This window comes from Bubalus kerabau, chromosome 20, assembly GCF_029407905.1.
Source record: "Bubalus kerabau isolate K-KA32 ecotype Philippines breed swamp buffalo chromosome 20, PCC_UOA_SB_1v2, whole genome shotgun sequence".
NCBI classification, from domain to species: Eukaryota; Metazoa; Chordata; class Mammalia; order Artiodactyla; family Bovidae; genus Bubalus; species Bubalus kerabau.
Genome location: NC_073643.1, coordinates 4,575,625 through 4,598,209, shown reverse-complemented (window position 1 = coordinate 4,598,209; position 22,585 = coordinate 4,575,625). Strand labels below are relative to the sequence as shown.

Below are 22,585 nucleotides of genomic sequence, written 5' to 3'. Positions count from 1 at the left end.
TGTGTCTCCTTTGCTGCCCCACAAATACGATTATCAGTACCGTCTTTCTAGATTCCATAGACAGGCGTTAATACTTGATATTTGTCTTTCTCTGACTTACTTCATTCCGTATAATAAGCTAAAAGCCAGTTATTTTTTCTTTTCTATGGAATAACTGTTCAAATCCTGTGTTAATATTTATATTGGTTGCATTCTCATTGATTTGTAAGAGATTTTTATGTGTTTGCTATATGTACTACAAATATCTTCTGCTATTTTTAGTTTATGTGTTAGTATAATTGTATTTTCTTTTTCATTTAAATTTTTCATCCTTCTAGAACTAATTTAGCCATCTGTACATATATAATTTATTAAACAATAACAACCTTTAAAAAACTACTTGAATACAACCTTACCATTAAGTATTTTCAAGTACTTTTGAACTTTATGTTGTTCTATTAATCTATCAAATAACTGTTAAAATCAAACTGCTTTAATTACTAGAGAGTTATTATAATTCCATATTTTATAGGCCCAACTCCCTCTCCCATATCTGGGCTTACCCTAGATTCTTTATGGCTCAGTGGTAAAGAATCTGCCTGCAAGGCAGGAGACTCAGGAGACACAGATCCGATCCCTCTTCCACGTTTTATTTTCCTACAAATTTTAGAAATTGACCCTTGAACAGCACAGGTTTGAACTTTGCAATCGCATTTTTATGTAGAGTTTTCATTCAATATGTACTGCTATACTACATGATCCAAGGTTGGTTGAATCTGTGGGTGCAGAACTGGTGAACTTTGATGATCACGGTGCATGCGTGTGTGCTAAGTCACTTCAGTCAATGACCATTGTGAAGTTACAGGTAGATTTTCAACTGCAGAGGGTTGATGTCCCTTCTCTTGAGTTTTTCATGGGTCAACTGTAGGGGTTTTTTTAAGTTCTTTTTAATGATAAAGAAGATGTAGTACATACATATAATGGAATACTACTGCTGCTAAGTTGCTTCAGTCGTGTCCGACTCTGTGCGACCTCATAGACGGCAGCCCACCAGGCTCCCCAGTCCCTGGGATTCTCCAGGCAAGAACACTGGAGTGGGTTGCCATTTCCTTCTTCAATGCGTGAAAGTGAAAAGTGAAAGTGAAGTCGCTCAGTTGTGTCTGACTCTTAGAGACCCCATGGACTGCGGCCCACCAGGGTCCTCCATCCATGGGATTTTCCAGGCAAGAGTACTGGAGTGGGGTGCCATTGCCTTCTCTGTAATGGAATACTACTCAGCTATTAAAAGGAATCCCACTCCAGTGTTCTTGCCTGGAGAATCCCAGGGACGGCACAGCCTGGTGGGCTGCCGTCTATGGGGTCGCACAGAGTCAGACACCACTAAAGTGACTTAGCAGCATTAAAAGGAATGCCATGGACAGCAGCATGGATGGACCCAGAGATGATCATACTAAGTGAAGTAAGTCCAATACAGACACATAGATGACATCATTTATATGCAGAATCTAAAAAAGTGGTATGAACGTATTCACAAAACAGGAACAGACTCAAAGACTTTGAGAATGAATTTATGGTTACTAGGTAGGAGAAAGGGGAGGGACAGGTTGGGAGTTTGAGACTGACATGTACACACTGCTGTATTTAAAACAGACAATCAACAAAGACATATTGTACAGCACAGGGAACTCTGCTCAATATTCTGTAATAACCTAAATGGGAAAAGAATTTGAAAAAGAATAGATACATGTATAATTAAATCACTCTGCTGTTACACCTGAACTAACTACTGTCCCATATGATCTTGTTCCAAGTAACTTCTGACTCTCTGAGAAAGATGCATGCTATCTCTATATCACGAGGTAGCACATTCAAAGCAAACAATACCTATGTGTCTGTCCACCCAATAAGGCCAGTGAAGAGAAATCTGCAGTCAGGCAGAAATTCATATCTTCTGTTGTTTTGTATTTAAGATTGCTTCTCCCCATAAAAATTAATCAAGATATTGGGTTGGCCAAAAAGTTCATTTGGGTTTTTCCATACTCTCTTTCCATACTCTCTCTTATGGAAAAAAACTCAATGAATTTTTTTGACAACTCAATAATCACTTGGAGTTGTAGCAGGATAAATCTCACTTCTCAAACTTGAATGTGTGCACAATGTCACATGACCTTATTTTTGCTAAATAAAATTGAATGTGCCAGTCCTTGTCCAACAAGGATAAGAAATTTGATCTTGCTCATTTTGGGGCCACCCCTTACTTTCTCTAGGTTCCTGTAAATTGGGAGGGAAAGATGGTGCCTGAAGAGCGAGGAGAGATCATTACTCCTCAACCCATAAGGCTTCCATGAATAACATCTCTATTCAAATCCCTCGGGTCAGGCAATCACAACTTCTTCTTCAGGCCCAGACCAAAGAGTCCTTTCTGAGGCTGGAAACCATCAACCTCCCAGCGCACCTTGCGCTCTTCTTTTGTGAGGTACTCTGTTCCCCAGGGCAATGGTGGACCCTTGTCATCTTCGAGGTCTGAAAGAATTTTCTCTGCCTGCATGCTCTTGCCTGCCCCATGCCCAGATTCAGGGGGCTCAGGTCAAGAAGACAGGTCAGCTCTGCTTTTGATCCCAACAGAAAACATCCCTGAGAGATGAGAATAAAAGAAATATGACCACTTTTTGGAATAAATTAAAGGGAAAAATACAATCGAAACAAGAATTATTACCAACCTGGTATCTGGTTGGCTGTGGCGAAGGATCTCCTAGTGCAGGATTCTCCAGGTGGTCTTTCCTCTCCCCGCTGGTTGGGCGCTCTGCTCCTTCATTCTGCCTATCTACTGCTCTCCCTTAATTTCTCCCTATGGTACTCATCAACAGCTAACACAGTGTATCTTTCTTTAAAAACTTTGTTAACTGCATGTCTCACTCCACTAATTTAAGTCACCTGATGGCATTTAAATTTTGTCTGTTTTGATAAATTCTGAGCCTAGAATCAGTGCAAGTAATAGAAGCTCAGTAACTATTTTGAGTATTATAAATAGACATTTTTTGTTTATGGTGGTATGAGCAGAGCCCAGACCGAAAATTGGAGATGAAAATAAAAGGTTGCTACATTTTAATCCTGAATTATGTGATTATCCCTAGAACAGTAAAAGAAAAATGTATAAAAAGAAAAATGTATAAACATGATGACTATCTGGCATTATAATATGGTGATATTACTTCTTTTTAAAAGTTTATTTATTTATTTATTGGCTGCACTGCCCAGCATGTGGGATCTTAGCTCTCTGACCATGGATTGAACTTGCAGCTCCTGCATTGAAAGCTCGAAGTTTTAACCACTGAACTACCAGGAAAGTCCCTGATATTACTTCTAATATGATGTTAAACTTCATTTTCTTGTAAGAATTCAGATCTGTATAGTATTTCAGGAACCACTGATTTATCCTATGATGTTAACAGCATTTTTTCTTGAAAAAAATAGTGTGTCTAATTTCAAGTACTTTAAGTGTTATGCAAAAAAATAGTACCTAATTTTAAAATTAAATTCAAGCAAATCATCTTAATATGACCTATTTGAGGGGACAGCAGAGCCTCACTAAAATCCTATAGATACCACATAGCAGCTACTATCCAATACTGTCGATTCAAATTTTGATGATATTAATAACAAAGTTAGCTGCAAATATAAGTATTTATAATTTATGAAATGTATCTTTCAGACACAGTGTTGAGAATATATTAAAAATCTGGAAAATTGGAATCGTAAGTACTGAGACTGTTGTATTGGATTTCATAAATTCATTGAAGCAGCTTTAAATACTGACCATTACCTTACTATTTTATTACTTTAAGTTATAATATGTCTTTAGAAGCATGGGGGGATAATTCACAGACTTTATAACCTAAAGAAATACAAAATAATTTTCCTTTGAAATGTACCTCTCCTAAATGTTTGGGGACCAACACCACCACCTAGTAAAGTCCTCTGCTTAAGGATTTCTGTTGACTGTTGTTGTTTATACACTTAAACTTCCAGTGTACCTCGCTGACTCAACCCGTGATGCAACACCTATTTCCTATCAGGCCAAAGCTACTGTTTTCAGTAGCTTTCAAGAAGCTACTGAAGCAACTTTCAAAGAAGTTCAGTAGGAAGTTAATCATAAGGATATCTTGTCTTCCTTAAATTGGATTTCTGCAATAGCAACCAGCAATTTTAACAGTAAGAACATTCTCATTCCTCTGATGCCAACTAGAAGATAGTCACAGGAACCTTTGTGCACTTCACATGCCTGGGCTTCGTAACACCTGCCTCCTCTGTTACCTGCCATCTTTAATACAGGTTCTGGATGATTTAGACAGCCCATTCAAATTATTGAGTCCTGGAAGCAATAATGGTTTCAAAATCATAAATAGGAATTTGCTTACTCTAACTCAGCCAGATTTTAAGATCAAAATAACTTAGGTCTCCCACATCCAAAAAAACTGAAAAGTATGAGCCAGTTGACCTCCCTTCCCCCCAACAAAGTTCCAGCTCTGTTTAGTCTGATCCCTTACATCAACTTCAAAGATAATACCAAGAATGCAATGAGTACTAGGGGAGAAATTAGGCAGAAAGGAAAGAATAAGAAAATGTGACAATCAAACCTTTAGGGTGATTCCGTTACTTGGTTTGACACATGCCTGAGCAGGCCCTGAACTTTGGGGAGGGGGAGGGGAAGGAAGTCAAGCAGCTTTAGGTAAAACAGCCCCAATGGACAAATTAGAAAACCCACAGGCTTCCAGCTAAGCTCTTCATTCATCTAGACTTTAACATGTGTTTTCTAAGTATTTTGAATATCTAAGTTTTTTTCCTAACAAGATGGATAAACAACCACTGTATGTTGTTTTTAAAGGAGCGCTAGTCTAACATTTTGGGGCTTCCCCGGTGGCGCAGTGGTAAAGAATTCACCAGCCAATGCAAGAGACACAAGAGATGTGAGTTCGATCCCTAGGTCAGGAAGATGCCCTGCAGTAGGAAATGGCAACCCACCCCAGTATTCCTGCCTGGGACATCCCATGGACAGAGGAGCCTGGCGGGCTACAGTCGGACACAGCTGACTGAGCACATGCACATACATACACACACAGACTAACATTTCAGGCTGTTCTGTTATCTGGACTGATATCCCTTTTCATACAGTGAATAATTCTGTCATTTAATGTGTAGACCAGATTTTGAGAGACAAGAGAAAGAAAGAGGCCTCCAGCTACTATAGCAATGAAAAAATCAGTCACCACCAAGAGAGAAACTATTTAAAGGGACAGGGGGATCCAATATCACAGTTTTGCTAAAACTTTGCCTTGCTTCTTTAGCACATGGACTCATAAACACATTAATAAAGCACACCAGGTTCCTCTCTCCATGGGATTTTCCAGGAAAGAATATTGGAGTGGGTTGCCATTTCCTATCCCAGGGGATATTCCAACCCAGGGATTGAACCTGCATCTCTTGCATCTCCTGCATTGGCAGACAGATTCTTTACCACTGGCCACCTCAGAAGACTTAAATTCCACAAGGTAAACACAATAAAAATAACACATGTTTTTATATATCTTTTTAGCTAATTGTAGTAAAGCACAGCATAGGTATATGGGGAGATAATCTGCTATAGAGTGGTTCCTCAGACACTCCCCAGGATGCAGGCTCAGGAATACATATATAGACTACACTGGGTCTTCGCTGCAGCTTGCAAGCTTCTCCTGTTGAGGCGCCTGAGGATCTAGACAGCATGGCTCAGTAGCTGCAGCACGGAGGCTTAGCTGCTCCACAGCCTTTGGGATCTTAGTTCCCTGACCAATGATCAAACCTGTATTCTCAGCATTGGAAGGCTGATTCTTAATCACTGGACCACCAAGGAAATCCCTCAGGAATATATACTTTTAAAGAATTCTATAGGAGAATGTGATGATGAGTAAGTTTGGCAAACAAAACTAGAGTAAAACAAACAAACAACAACAAAAAACAAACCCTGGTATCAGGATACCAAAGTTTGCATTAATAATAACCAATTACTTCTAAGGTTACAAGGGAATGAAATAAATACTAAGTTTCAGTGACAGCCATGCAGAGGCCCAATATCCTTGGCTAAGAATCAGTGCAGTAAAGGTGAAGAGATCTGTCATATCTTTGTCCAACTTTGAAAAGCCCTGGCTAAAGATTAAGTTAATTAATCAAGTTGGCTGAATTAACACCAGGAGACCAATAAGAAGGGCTTTGTGATTTTCCAGTTTATAGATGATAGCTTATTACGAATTTGGTATGCTTGTAAAGATTAGAAACAGATGGTCCAATGTAAACCAAGCAGGCTGTCACATAATGTAAAAACCTGGAACTCGCAGTCAGAAGACCTGGGCTTGAGTCCCAGTTCTGCTGCTGTCTGACCTCAGGCAAGTCACTTAACCTGAGACCTAACTTCCTTAACAATAAACGAAAATCCCATGAGACAGCATACATAAAAGGTGCTTTATAAATTGTAAAGCAGTTTTTAAATGTTGGTTATCAATGTCATAAATGATCAGAATGTAAACATTTATCATATAGTCTCTGAAGTCCAAGAAAACAAAACAGAAACTGTTATCAACAACAGGGAGGGGCTGACTGTGTACTTTATGTCCAGAACAGTTCTACTATTAATGAGTCCATTGTTGTTTGTATCCACTAATTTATCCAGTGCTGTTTATGTAGTACTAAGTGTCAGGTACAGTCTGAAGCACTTCACAAACAGTTTCTTTTTTTTTTTTTTAACTTCCCAACTAGCTTGCAAGGTAGGTACTTTTCTCATTTTACACATAAGGGAACTGAGGCACTGAGTTTCGACACAAGTTCATACAGCCAGTGAGTGAGAGAGCTGGCATTCACACACAGGCAGTCTGGCTCCAGAATTCATGGGCTCAGTGACTATAAAATGATATTTCACTAGAAGGCGATATCATTGCACAAACCTCAAAGATGATGTTATGAAGAGCTTGTAGATCATTATCATAAGAAATAAATTGTGTTGAAAATGATAGGAAACTACCATCTGGCATTTTCTGTATCAGGTCATATTTAAATTGCTTAGGAAAATTTTTTTCTAGGATTATTAATCAGGAGTTACAAACTTAAATCACCACTAGATACACAGTTAAAATGGTAAATTTTACGTTACATGTATTTTATCACAATTAAAAAATAAAAACCTTAATTTATTGTGTACAATTTAAAGTATCTCACATACTTTTATCTCAAGCTGTAGAATTTTTATTTCACAAAACTGAATGCATCCTTAAGTCCATAGCAAATGGGCATACACACATTTCACTGCTAAACTGATAATGGGGCGTCCCGGTGGCTTGATGGTAAAGAGTCCTCCTGCCAAGCAGGAGTCGCGGGTTTGATCCCTTGGTCAGAAAGATTCCCTGAAGAAGGAAACAGTAACCCACTCCAGTATTACAACAATAAAAATGACCGTGAAGTAGCAGTAATATATTGATAAACAAACCACAGGAAGTGAGTGTTGGGTCAACTGATAACTTTTAAGGTCTGTGAAATCTCCAGGGCCACTGTCTCCTAGGGTTCTGGCCAGGCTGCCTGCTGCAGCTGGGATGTTAAATACAAGAGGGAGAAAGGGTTTAAATCATGTGTTCATTTGCTCTGATACCTAAAACAGTCAGGCTTGGTTTAAAGGATCTCAAGACATGAGCCTAAAAGAGTTAACATTCTTGGCTGCTGTTTTCTACTCCACATTTGCTTGTTTTTTAGGGAATATGTGTTTGTGGGAAAACAAATGTTGTATTTATTACAGACAGATGCTCAGATTCTATTTAAAAATAGAATCACACAAGCAGGTGGGAGAGCCAGGAGAAGAGGATGGTTAAATATGTGACACAATCAGCTCATATACTGTGAGCTGAACAAAATGGGAAGGAAGTGGTAGTTCTGGAATTTATTTTCAAAGTTAGTTTAATCTGCACTGTTTAGGGTTTTGCCTGAGTCACAGACTGTTCCTAGTAACTGGTCAGAAGATACTTTTTTTAAAGTGGACAAATTAAAGAAAAGAGAAGTTAATATATAAATTGTAGACTTTCAGTTCCATGGTTTTGAGTTTTGGACATCACCATTCCTTGATGGAAGCATGCATCAAACAGTTACTCTGCAACTGTTTACTAATTTAACAAGCTCAACAGAAACATCTCATTATACAGCAGCTTTATTTCATAAGGGATTAAATTACCTTGAAGACAATTTAGTGAGTTTTATATTTTGGTTTAAAAACAATAATCTGACTCTGGTTTCTTTAACAGAAAATAAGCACTTCTAGGAAGTTGAGAATTCCTTAGGAAAGATTGTTGCTGTCTGCTGAGGAACGTGAGAAAGCTGGCTGTTGCTTAATACATTTTTCCTGCATTTGATGATGGGAAAAGGTAGCCCATCTGTTCCTTCCTTTATCAACTGAGTAAAGTTGGTCATATTATGTGCATTTGGACTTTTAACTTCAGTACAAGTTCCCAGCTCTCTAAATTCATAAGAGATGAAGTTGAGAGATGACAGAAGTGAATTCCAGAATTTATTTGGAGCAGCAAAGTCAGCATATACAAATATGACTGAATCAAAGAGACAGAATAGAGATATAGGAAAAAAAACTGGTTTTATTCAGTTGCAAAGAACATAAAAGATAATATTTCCTAGTCTCCTTCCAAATTCCATCAGAGAAAACTAAAGTATTCTTGAGGCATTGCTGATACTGGGGACAATTCATTCGCCAAGAAGTCAGATTAAGAAGGCTCTAACCTATCTCCTGCTCTCAAGAAGTCTCACCACTTTTTTCACACTAAAGTAGAAAAGCACCACAGCAATGACCACTTCCAGTCATGTGCTGAAAAATCAAAGAATAACATGATCACTTAGCCCTCAGTTCAGTTCAGTTGCTGTCCAACTCTTTGCAACCCCATGAACTGCAGCACGCCAGGCCTCCCCCTATCTCCCTAAGTTTTGGGGAGGAAGGTATTGGCTGATAAAAAACACTAAAATCACGTTATTTTTCACATAAAATCTTAGAAGAAAAGATATTATTCTCCACCTTACTATTCTTGGTAAATTTTTTTTTTTTTGGGACTGTCTCCTGTAGATGTGGGTTTCCAGGAAGAGAAAATAAATAATGTAACTTGTATTTCACCTGTACTTCCAATGACAGCATGAACTAATGTTTATTAAAAGCCTACTATATGATAAGCACCATGCTAAGTGCTTTACACATGTAACCTCAGTTAACCCTGTGACAACTTTATGAAGCATCTACTATTATAACTTCCATTTCAAGATGAGGTGTGTGGAACTGGTAAAAGGTAAATGACTTGCTTCAGGACAAACATCTAGTAAGCAGACAGCCAACCTTCAAACCCAAAGGACTGGGTTCTAGAGCCTGCCTTTTAATCACTATGACAACTTCATTCTTCTCCTAATACATTTCTATGAGTTTTCTTGGCAGATTATTCACAAATAATTCATACCTATAAAAACATGTTCTAATTCCCTTAAACTTTCTTCAGGTCAAAAACTAAAGGATGCTTAGAAAACAAGCAAACAAACAAAAATCGTAATCCAATAATACTAAAATTACAACATATTTTATACTAAATATGGAATCAGAATGATAAAAATTTACTGAGAGTTTGGTAGCTATACAACTTATTTGCCAACAGGAACATGGTGCAAACACACACACACACGTACACTTTTTTTCTGGCAAATGTGGCTTTCACAGAGAGCAAGCTAAATAAATTTGTATCCTGTTTTACTTCATTACTCTAAGAGCAAAATGCTGCCTGATGATCTAGTTATAAACTAATTTGCTAATCCTTTTTAAAGACTACATTCTTAGAGTTTGAATCCTAATAAAAGCTTAGAAGCAAAACACTTGCTCAAATAGATGCTAATCTAGACATGTCAAATGACTATTGCAATTGTAATCTGAAAAGAGCAAGAGTTCTGCTTGGCCACTAGTCCTGCAAAGGGGAACATCAAGCAGCAAATAAAAAACAAGTCGACCAGAAACTGCCATCATTCAACATGCATATTAGGATTAAAAGGTGAAAATGCTCCTCATTTATTAGGTGCAAATGTGAAAAACATTCAACAATAAATTAGGCTGATGCTTATGCATGTGCAAGCTGGTAAGGTGTAAAACAGAAGAATGGACTTTGGGGTTAGACACACTGGCACTAGGCACTGCCCTGTCACCCAGCAGCTGCCTGGCCTTGGGTCAGACACGCAGCCTGACTCAGCTCCTGCCATATGGCAACAGTGATGATGCTACTTCACGGGTTGCTGTGAGCCTTTAAATACTACATTTATTATAACAAATGTAGTATTTTATTATAATATGTATATATAAGTGTATTATATATACATATGATATATTATTGCATTATATCATTATACAAGGATCCACCCAGTCCCTGACCTACAGTATGGGTTCAGGTCCATGACTGCTATTTATGGGCCTGTTTGGTTTTTGGAGTCACTGCAGTACATGCTGACAATCAGAGCCCTCCACTGGGAGATATTTACTGGACCAAATTTACATTCAGTGTATCATCACTGTTGGTAATTTCTATCCATATGTTTATCATAAAACAGGAAAGAAACCAAAGTATTTGATAAATTACTATACATGCTAAGTTGCTACGGCTGTGACTGACTCTTTGCAACCCTATGAACTGTAGCCCACTAGCCTCTTCTGTCCATGGGATTCTCCAGGCAAGAATAATGCAGTGGGTGGCCAAGCTCTCCACCTGGGGATCTTCCCAACACAGGGATCAAACTCGCGTTTCCTGCAGCTCCTTCACTGCAGGTGGATTCTTTACCACTGAGTCATTGGCGAAGCCCCTAAATTACTATAGGTTGTGTTATTTCTATTTACAGACTGGGAGAAATTAAGAGTAATGTGACCTCAGTCATCTGGCCATATTCTGAAGAGTACTGAAGCTTCAGGAATGCTTCTTCTAAAGATACAGGTTACAAAGAACTGTAACATCCTCTCTGCTATCATTAGTGTATCTGTCAGAATAATCCTAGGGACTTAACATAGGCCAGTTTATTTCTTCTTCACACCGCACATCTGTTATTTGTTGGCAGTGGAGGCCTTTGCTAAGAGTAGTCCAGGGATCCAGGCTGAGAGAGCAGCAAATCAAAATTTCAAACATTATCAATCATGGAGCCACAAGACAGACGTCTACAGGATGTTGCACTGGACACAATCATATGCTCAGATATTCCTCACTCACTCATAACTCTTTGGCCTCACCCTGCACAAGAGTATCAGACGTGCATCTCTACTTTATAACAGGGAGGCAGAAACCTGGAACACTTTGGTGAACAGTATTAATGACCACCCCAATCAGGAAGCAAAATTCTAGGAGTTGCGGAGCGCATGTTTAGCAATACCGCATTGCTCCCTTTTCATTTCCCTGCAAAACACAGGCAGCTCCACACTACCAAATGACATCTAAAACCCAAAGAAGTGCTTGCACATCTACAGGTATATCCTCCACAGAGAAGACAGCAGACTGTTGAAATACATAGCCAAAAAAAATCCACTCACATCATGGACGAAAAAAGTTAAATTTTACCACAAGAGCCTCCCAGCACCAGAAGTGCAATACTTAATTTTCTTGGCAGTATAAAGAACTAGAAAAGTGTAATCCAAGCAGGCACTGGTTAGAGTACATTATTTATGTCCAGTAATAACCTATAAGATAGATGATCAACTAAAACATGCTATAAATATTACATTTAAATTATACATCAGTTTTATCAGCAATATCTATAAATTATGTATAGTGTTGAATAACCAGTATGACTTTAAAGCTTTGTTCAGAAAAACTCAGTTCTGGGTTAGACATGTGAGGCTATGGCAGTCAGCATCATCTCCAGGAAAACCAAAGTGACAGACTAACAAAGGAAGTAGGAGAAAGGCATCCTGAAACAGTGAGCCATGACCACAGTTACATCACTGCACTAGCAGAGATAAACCAAGGACTTCTCAGGTGGCTCAGGGGTAAAGAAACCAGCCAATGCAGAAGTAGGAGATGCAGGTTCTATCCCTAAGTCAAGAAGATCTCCTGGAGGAAGAAATGGCAACCCACTCCAATATTCTTGCTTGGAAAATCCCACGGACAGAGGAGCCTGAAGGGCCATAGTCCGTGGAGTCGCAAAGAGTCAGACACGACTGAATGACTAAGCATGCACACAGAAATAAACCAACAAAACTCTGATGTCTCAAGTTGAGAAACCTTAGTGCTTCCCTCTCTCTCTCTCTCTCTCTCACTCTGTCTCCCTCTGAAACGCACATCAGATTCATCTGAGGGACCTGGCCTTAATCCAAGACCTTCTAATTTAAGTGATCCAGTAGAACACAGTGCTAGCACTGCTGTGTTTTGGCTGTTATTTTTGTTGTTGTCATCACTTTATAAAGCCTTCTAATGCAAAGCCAGGCTTAAGAAATGCTAAACTAAGTCATGTAGTCTATTGAGCAAAAGAATAAATGTGCACGTAATAGGTTCTGCAGACATGGACCTACTAAATATAAAAGAAAAAACATTTGTGCTAATTGGGGAATGAATTGTACTCCATGCATTAACTCTAATAGTTATCTAGTACATGTCATGTCTATATTCTTTGAGTAATTACCAGAGTGACATGTATTCTGAATATATACCATAAGGGAATCAATGTTTTTTTTAAAAAGGGGAAGGGGATTTCACCTATCTTTAGATTACTGATTTTCTAGTAAGTTAAAAAATAAAATGTATGACTAAAATAACATGTTACAAATACAGAATCTAAATATGGCCTTCAACTTTTTTTCTAAAATATATCACAGTATATTGATGAGTAATTTTATTTAATGGGGAAAAGTTTATCAACCATACATTCATATACATATTCATTCACAGTGACAGAGCTCTGTTGTGCTTTCAACAATGAAATTAATGTCAGTGGTCCCATAAACATATCAACTTTCTAGTGACTACCAAAAAAAAAAATGCAAAAGCCTAGACAAACATGAAGTAAAGGAGAATAGTTAACATTTTCAGAATCTAAAATGAAAAAATATTCTATTTTCTCATAAATGCATATAGTGTCTTTCTAGAAGAGTTTATTTCTCTCCCACCATAAAACACACACAAAATAGATACAATCCACAGTCAGTGAAAACTCTGAAATAGTATTTAATCACTTGTTAAACTAAGCTGATACAAATAAGGAGAAATTAATGTTGAAATAATATATGAAGTAAGATGTAGTCAGTTTGAGCAGTGAGAGCTATACATGCTTATCATTGTTTGTCTGCTTTTAGAAAAGGAGCTGAGATGGTAAGTGTAATGTGCAACCATTCTCCATCTGTTCTACAAAAATCCTGAAGAAGGTCTATATTGTTTAATACATGTTATTTTCATGTAAGTGATATTTTTATGGGGGCACGAGTGTGAATTTAGTATCTGGATCAATGTAGTACAGTGCAGAGACAGTATCTGGGGAGGAAGGACCCACAGTGAAGAGAGGACATAATGCATTAAATTCCTGGAAATTCTAGGCAACTGAAGTGCAGGTTGGAGTCAGTACTATCTCCATCTCCAAGGGACAGGGATATCTCAGTCACCCCTGGGTATTACGTAGTTTGATGTTATTCATTTTGAAATGATTTCTTATATGGATGACTTTTGACCATTTTCCTATCATGGTTGTCAGCATTTCCTGAGCTGACCTCTTTCCTTTCTGCTCCCTGATTTTTCATTGGAATAATGAGGTGTCAATCATCTGTGAGTCTCCTTCCTGGCAAGTGGAGATCCTTAGGTAGCCAGGAGTAGGGGATCTGAGCACATCAGGACAGCCGGGCATGTGCCAACTGAGGTAAAGGGAAACTAAAATTTCAGTCTTGAAAGAAGAGACTCACAGAAGAAGGCATTCTTATTTTATCATCTCCAAGAAAGGACAGGAAGGAGAAGACACAAACAAGAAGAGAGTAAAAGATAAGAGCCTATAGGTAGGTACTGTGAATCACAGCAGAGGCAAGAGCCTTCCCAGAGTCCATGGGTACCCAGGGAGTTATTCACCCAGGCACCAGAGACATGAAACAAATGCTTTATTTTTTTCTGTCCTCATTCTTGCTTTAGGAACCTGTTTAATTTAAGCACCCTGAATTCCTGGTATTTGCAAAATTTTTTGCTTGCTTTAATGTTTTCAGACCTTATTATGGGTTCTTATTCTTGAGTTTAGTTTTGTTTTACAGCAGATTTTTTCCTTGTCCCAGGGACCAACGGTATGCTCACTGGAATCAGACTACTTAAATTTATCCTGACAAAACTCAAATCCTGAGAGTAACACTAGTTCAGACAACTAAAAATACACATTGATTTTTTAAAAATTTATTCATTTTTTAATGAAGGCTAGCTGCTTTACAGAATTTTGTTGTTTTCTGTCTACACTTTGATTTTTTACATATGTTTAAATATAATTTTTGAAGAATGCTCTGCTCTTTATCACACTTGTCAAACATTTGGGACTCTAAGGTCTGCTCCATGAGAATCTGGAAGGCTTCTGTGTCTTTTAGAAAAGGGGAGGGGCACAGAGGGAGAACATTCCCCTCTGTCTCCTGAGGGTGTCCGCAGAAGTGCCCAGGCAGCAAGTGAACAGAGAGGTGCCTCATACAACATGACTGGCTCACAGCCACCAAAAAGGAATGCATGTGGTGTTATTCCACACAAACATTTCTACTGAGTCAGCCTTCCCTACCCACTGCTTTTAAGCTGAAAGGAACAAAGATACAGTATGGTCAGAGATTCAGTAAAGTCCCTCAGCAAGTACCTCAAATTTCCACAGATTTACTTATACTGTGGACTAAATGGCATGTCATAAATGTACATACATTTATATGTATATCTGAATATATATATATACTTCTCACTCTACAATAGGAACCATCTAAATTGAGTCAAAGGCATTCACATTTTTGACATCTATTTTTTAATCAGATTTCTAATGAAAGCATAGTTTGCAGATGAAAAGTTTCAGTATTAGAATACAGATATAGATAATTGAATTAATTTATAACTAAACCAAACCCATGAAAATAGGTTCAATTCATTTACTCTCATCAACTTGAGAATTCAGTCTATTTATTAATTGTAGACTGTGATTTAAAAAGTTTAAAAAGAATAAAAAAATACTGAAGGAGTTAGTATGATGAAATATTCTGTTTGAAATTTGAAAAAATCTGGTTGCATTCCATAATTAATCTTTCCTGTGAGCTAGGGCTATAACTTAAGAGTTTTCTCAAGAGAACTGAAAAATTATCAAATGATAATCTTAAAACTGTTTCAAAAGGCAATTATAGAGAGCGCTCTGTTGATTTATACTATATAGCCTTAGAGAAATAAAATTTAAAACTACCTCGTGGCTATTTTTATATTCATACTTTCTTTGAAAAGGCTGTTTTAAAAATACCAATATTCAAGTTTAAACAAAGAGTACATACTATTTTGTTCATATAAACTTAAAAGTAAAAAACTATATACCTTTTAGGATATGAGAGAAAATAGTCATTATTAAAAACAAGTAGAAGAAGAAGAAAGTTTTGACATTACTGTACCTACCTTTAACGTGATACTATAATGTCCGGCAAATGCCGCGTCTATCCATGCTCTCGAATGTGGATCACCCAGGAATTCTACGTGATATTGTTCAACATCTCCATCCAGGTCATAGGTCACATACTTCCCTTTAAAAGGGTCAGGGCAAAGTATCCCTGGCCAACTTTCAAAAGAAAATATTTTTAATAATTTTCATGTTTTAAAAAGGGCAGACATTAATACATCTATCACAATCATCTGTCAAACTTCCTCCTTTGAATTTTAATAACTTTTTACAAATTTAAACATATTCATACTTTAGTCTTTTAAGTAGAATATTCAATTGATACAAGTAATCAGTTGTATCTCTGTAAATATAGAAAGTTTTGAAACAGTCACATACTGAAGATATCCATAAGATGTGAGAAGAAAGAATCATGAGACAAAAGAATGATTTCCAGGGTCGATAAGAGACATTTAGGCACTGCTAACAGTAAAGTTTGCCAACAAAGGTCCGTCTAGTCAAGGCTATGGTTTTTCCAGTGGTCATGTATGGATGTGAGAGTTGGATGGTGAAGAAAGCTGAGCACCGAAGAATTGATGCTTTTGAACTGTGGTGTTGGAGAAGACTCTTGACAGTCCCTTGGACTGCAAGGAGATCCAACCAGTCCATTCTGAAGGAGATCAGTCCTGAGTGTTTGTTGGAAGAAATGATGCTGAAGCTGAAATTCCAGTACTTTGGCCACCTCATGCAAAGAGTTGACTCATTGGAAAAGACTCTGATGCTGGGAGGGATTGGGGCCAGGAGGAGAAGGGGACGACAGAGGATGAGATGGCTGGATGGCATCACCAACTCGATGGATGTGAGTTTGAGTGAACTCCAGGAGTTGGTGATGGGCAGGGCAGCCTGGCGTGCTGCGATTCATGGGGTCGCAAAGAGTCGGACACGACTGAGCGACTGAACTGAACTGAACTGAACTGAACAGTAAAGTTAAGAGAAAAAGAGTCATCAGATTCATGGCAGGCTTGAATCAACTCTCACCAACTGTAATGATTAACTACTAAAATGTTAACCCACTGACTTGGTAGGAGAGAGCTAGCAATCTGTGAACCAGGATGCCAAAAGGGACTGGTGACTCAGGCTGTGCTGACACTGGACGGTGTAGCGACTTTGGGAAAAGCGGAAACAAAAGCAGCAGTTCTGCTTTTACCCTCCCACCACATATGTTCCATCAGCAGTGACCAAATGGTACACATCCTCAATACTGCAGATCCTAGAGTGGGCAGCCATTCCCTTCTCCAGGGGATCTTCCCAACCCAGGGATCAGACCCATGTCTCCCACATTGCAGGTGGATTCTTTACCGCCTGAACCACCAGGGAAGACTGCGAATAACATTTATCCTTCACTAAAAACAAATCTCTAGGGGTGTGTTCTTTCATGACACAACCTTCAGAAATTCCTTGATACGTTTCAGTTTCCCACTTGGCAAAAACAGCATATACATCCACTAAGTTTTAGCCTTTTTACCAATCACAGAAGACTCTGACCTACTGCTCAGAGAATAAAGAAGGAAGATCAGCAAGCTGTGATTAAGGAATGCATGTGTGTGTGTTCAGTTACTTCAATTGTATCTGATTCTTAGTGACCCCATGGACTGTAGCTCACCAGGCTCCTCTGTCCAAGGAAGTCTCTAGGCAAGAATTCTGGAATGTGTAGCTTTTCCCTTCAAGGGATCTTCCCAACCCAGGGATCAAACCCACATTTCCTGTGGCTCCTGAATTGCAGGCAGATTCTTCACTGCTGAGCCACTGGGGAAGCCCGTGACTAAGGGATGCACAGTAGCATTCTGACTAAACTTTACAGATCAAGATTCAAAATATGCATGGCTAATACACCCAAGCATACAAAAACTGTACAATTATCAAGTTCGACTTCAGTTTGCAGTACTGCAGAGCAAGAAAGGCAGTGAAGTTCAAGTTTGAAGGCCCAGTTTCTTGTTCTGCCTTGTACCAGACATGAGGCCTCTAGCAGGTAACTAGGCCTTACTGTCACTCTGGGTCCTCAATGTGCTGTTTCAAAGTTCAAAGGAACATACACTTTACACATTTTGGGGTTTTACAAATTAAAATATTATAAAGTACCATCATTATGGACTGAATTATGTCTTCCTACAAACCCATATGGCAACCCACTCCAGTATTCTTGCCTGAAAAATCCCACCAACAAAGAAGCCTGGTGGGCTACAGTCCACGGGGTCACAAAGAGTCGGACATGACTGAGTGACCTGACTTTCCCTTTCACCAACCCAAATTCATATGTCAAAGTCCTGACTCCCAGGATCTCAGAATGTCACTCTATTTAGAGATAGGGTCTAGCAACCAAGTTAAAAGGCAGGCCCTAATCTAACATGACTAGTTTCCTTATAAAAAAGAAGGTTAGGATCTAGACACACACAGAGGACAGACCACAAGAAGACAAAAAGAGAGACTCTCCCACAAGCCAAGAGAAGCCTCAGAAGAAATCAACCCTGCTGACACCCTGACCTCAGACTTCTAGCCCCTGGAATTGTGAGAAAACAAGGGCTAGAGAATGAAAGGGCTCTGATAGCTCAAGTGGTAAAGAATCTTCTGCCTACAATGCAGGAGATGTGGGTTCAATTCCCAGGTTGGGAAGATCCCTTGGAGAAGGAAATGGCAACCCACTCCAGTATTCTTGCCTGGGAAATCCCATGGACAGAGGAGCCTGGTGGGCTACAGCCAACAGGGTTGCAAAGAGTTGGACAAGACTGAGGACACACGGACACGACAGAGAATGAAAAACTAAGTCCAACAACCTGACATCCAAAGAAGCTGAATACTTGGGAAGAAGTGGAAATGATAATGGAAAGTCAAGTGAGAGTTCAGAACCTAAATGAAGCGGACCATCGGGTTGTCACCAGGCTCACATCACAGCATCTTACCGGTAGTTGGCAACTCGTACTGGACTGTACTTAAGAGATAAACTTGAGTTCAATTTATATTTTAAACCTATTTTAGAAATCTACATTTCTGAAGGAGTCCACTCAAAAGAAGACTTCAACAGGTAGATAAATGACTAAGAATGAGTGGCAGCTGCAATGGAGACACCCAACTTACAAGAAATCAAGAAACAAGTGGGTCCTTCAACATGATCAATAACTATTTTAAAAGTAACCCAACTGTGATTGTTACATTCTATTTGTATAAACTCTTTATAAAACATAAGGGGTTCATGTTTAATATTAGGTGATTTGCACCTCACTGAAATTTTAAAAAGGATTACTACCAACCCAATACAAAATTATAAGCAGTACCTACTCCATTCACTTTAAAATAGTCTCAGAAAATGGATTTCTGATATTTAACACATGAAAGAAGGGATGACCCAGAGGGATGGTATAGGGAGGGAGGTGGGAGGGGGGTTCAGGATGGGGAACATGTGTACACCCGTGGCGGATTCATGTTGATGTATGGCAAAAGCAATATAATATTGTAAAATAATTAGCCTCCAATTAAAATAAATAAATTTACTTTTTAAAAAAGAAATATTTGGCAGTTTTTATGTGTTAGATGAGCTGCTACTTTTCTGACACAAATTCTGATACTATTTTTTAAGTGAAACCTATTGGGTCCAAGAGTATTCAATTTAATTACTCAATAAAATATAAAGAGATGACTTCTAAAAAGAATTAGATGCCAACAGAGAAGCTTCTGTTCATTACTTGAAATATATTACAGAAAATATTGAATACTGATTTGAAGATGAATTATGAAAAGCATTATCAAATGTCCAAATAACTTGGGCACTTTCAGGTGATGCAAAGGAATTATCTGACTCGAAGTCTGCATATCTCAGCTAAAACAGAATGTACCGAACTGCAGGGAAAGCTGAGCAGAGGCAATAGATGTAGAAAACATGATTACTTCTCTCCAGCTGCTACATCCATCATCTGCTCTGATTCGCTGTGACTGAAGAAAGAAGCTGATGTCCAGTTTCACCCTCACTCTGACCTCAATCTGAGTTCCCGAACTGTGGATGTTGATAGTGCACTGTGCACTTCTGCTTCCTGGTTTTTCATGTTCATATTGAGAAGAAATTCTGAAGTGCTGTGTGGGGGCTGGAAGGTGGACAGGGAAAGTAAGAGTCAACAACCCAAGGGAAGGATATCGGAATTACAAGGGAAAATGAACAGTCAGTCTCAGAGCCTGTGGGCGGTGGAAGGTAAAATACACAAACACAGCAAGGTCAGACAGACATTGGGTATTGAAATCCACTTGCAGCAGGAAGTGGGAAACTTAGGCAGCACAAGAAATTTCAAAAGAACAGAAAATATATCACAAAGAAACTGATGTTTTATACTTTCCTTATCCGGTGGAAATGATCTAAGATAGCTACTGCCTGCAACAGAAGTTGAAGCTTAAGCATGATATTGGCTGCCATATATTTATAACCAATGAGAAGAAATAAATACATTTTTCAAACCGTAGTCTGGATGTTTAAGGAGATAGCAAATTTTACTTGAGCTTCATCCTTAATCTATAGGAAACAAAATGGATGAGTTGGAATCATCACTAACTTACTGTTATATTTGCCAAGAAATCTCTTTACTGTACCTAACAGCAGGGACCAATGGGAAAAGGAAATTTCTCATGTCTACACATACACACACATATTTACATACAAAAGTATATAAGTATGCAAATAAGAAGTAATCAAATAATATCTTATAATACTATTAATAAAAAGATGTAATAGAGATCTCATTTATGAATGAATACATGTGTGTGTGCTAAGTCTTCAGTCTTGTCAGACTCTGCGGACTGTAGCCTATCAGGCTTCTCTGTCCATGGGACTCTCCAGGCAAGAATACTGTAGTGGGTTGCTGTGCCCTCCTCCAGGGGATCTTCCCAACCCTGGGATCAAACTCAGGTTTCTTGCATCTGCTGCACTGGCAGGCAGGTTCTTTACCACTAGCGCCACCTGGGAAGCCCTAAAATATACACTATATCTAAAAAGTAACACTGGATTGGCTCGCTAACTTACAGACAGAGTTGAACTGTTTAGCCCATAGTATTTATAATGCAAATATATTTTCTTTAATTTTCATATTTATGAGAAATCTTTGCAAAACGTCTGTGTAAAATGCCTAGCTTCTGCTTGACTCTGTATTTTCCTATACTGAGATATGAAGTTCTTTTTTACCTTTAATTTCTTTGCTCTTTCTAAGATTTCTTAAACATTATAGCTTTCTCTTCCTAGCAGTGAAAACAGCCCCATCCTCAAGCTGAAGTGGGCATAACTCAGAGGAAAGAGACTGCATAAGTATTTTTATAAGTGTGTGTTATGATGTGGTGACAAATAGGACTATTACAATTAGATTTTTCATGGAGCTTGACTACAAAGAAAGTGATGTTCTCTTAACTATTATTTGCTTTTATTATACAGTGATTAAGCAGGCATTTCTTGATTCTGTATCAATTTCTCTTTAGCTTTTTTAGCTTTATAGGAGAGTGTGAACTATTTTGAGAAAGAGTAACTCCAAGATGTTGATAAGATTGAGTTCTGAGCCTTCAGTTAGGGGTAAGGGCAAAGGCTAACAATTAACACACATAATGCTACACTGCCAAGTGTCTCTGTAGCCAGTTGACTGGTCTTCCCATTTGAAATTTCAGTATCTATATTTCTTAATTAAGAACTGATGTTTGGCTGTGTGAAGAGGAACTAAAAAGCCTCTTGATGAAAGTGAAAGAGGAGAGTGAAAAAGTTGGCTTAAAGCTCAACATTCAGAAAACGAAGATCATGGGATCCGGTCCCATTACTTCATGGGAAATAGATGGGGAAACAGTGGAAACAGTGGCAGACTTTACTTTTTTGGGCTCCAAAATCACTGCAGATGGTGACTACAGCCATGAAATTAAAAGACGCTTACTCCTTGGAAGGAAAGTTATGACCAACCTAGATAGCATATTCAAAAGCAGAGACATTACTTTGCAAACAAAGGTCCGTCTAGTCAAGGCTATGGTTTTTCCTGTGGTCATGTATGGATGTGAGAGTTGGACTGTGAAGAAGGCTGAGCACCAAAGAATTGATGCTTTTGAACTGTGGTGTTGGAGAAGACTCTTGAGAGTCCTTTGGACTGCAAGGAGATCCAACCAGTCCGTTCTGAAGGAGATCAGCCCTGGGATTTCTTTGGAAGGAATGATGCTAAAGCTGAAACTCCAGTACTTTGGCCACCTCATGCAAAGAGTTGACTCATTGGAAAAGACTCTGATGCTGGGAGGGATTGGGGGCAGGAGGAGAAGGGGACGACAGAGGATGAGATGGCTGGATGGCATCACTGACTCGATGGACGTGAGTCTAAGTGAACTCCAGGAGTTGGTGATGGACAGGGAGGCCTGGCGTGCTGCGATTCATGGGGTCACAGAGAGTCGGACATGACTGAGAGACTGAACTGAACTGAACTGACTGCAATTTATCCTGTTATCATCTTTCTATGTATTTGTGGTACTGAATAAGCAATAAAGCAATAGATTTGAGTTTCCTAGTCTGTAGTTTAAGTCTGTGTTCATTTGTAGTTAGTTTATAAAGAAGAATTTATGTGACTACATAGCAAAATGTATTTTACTCTTTCCAGTAAGCAAGAAGGTGGGTACAGCTGTATTTTGCAGCATTTTGATGGTCTTAATCACAGATTAGAGGTAATTTAGGGACTGGAGTAAAACATGCTTCATTCGTATTTCAAACTCTAACCCTCAGTTATAAACACAAAACTGCAAAAGAAATTCCTAATCAAATTTCTAATGTAATATTTCAGACACAGTGACAAGATTCAAATCCGTTTCTTGAATTAGAATTACTGAACCTTCAGAATTTCCATTAGTAAATATAAATGCTCTGCTTTCAAAATGTTAGAGATATGAAAAATAGCATGGGACTACAAAT

At 38.5% G+C, this 22,585-nt stretch overlaps 1 protein-coding gene across 6 annotated transcripts in view; it reads right to left on the bottom strand.

The window, feature by feature from the left end:
• Positions 1-22,585, bottom strand: part of ZCWPW2 (zinc finger CW-type and PWWP domain containing 2) — a 138,015-nt gene that overhangs the window by 53,635 nt on the left and 61,795 nt on the right. For all 6 annotated transcript variants that reach the window (XM_055557726.1, XM_055557730.1, XM_055557729.1 and 3 more), the window contains exon 3: positions 15,648-15,807. In XM_055557726.1, coding sequence (XP_055413701.1) covers positions 15,648-15,807 — 160 coding nt within the window. The remainder of the gene's footprint in view (positions 1-15,647; positions 15,808-22,585) is intronic.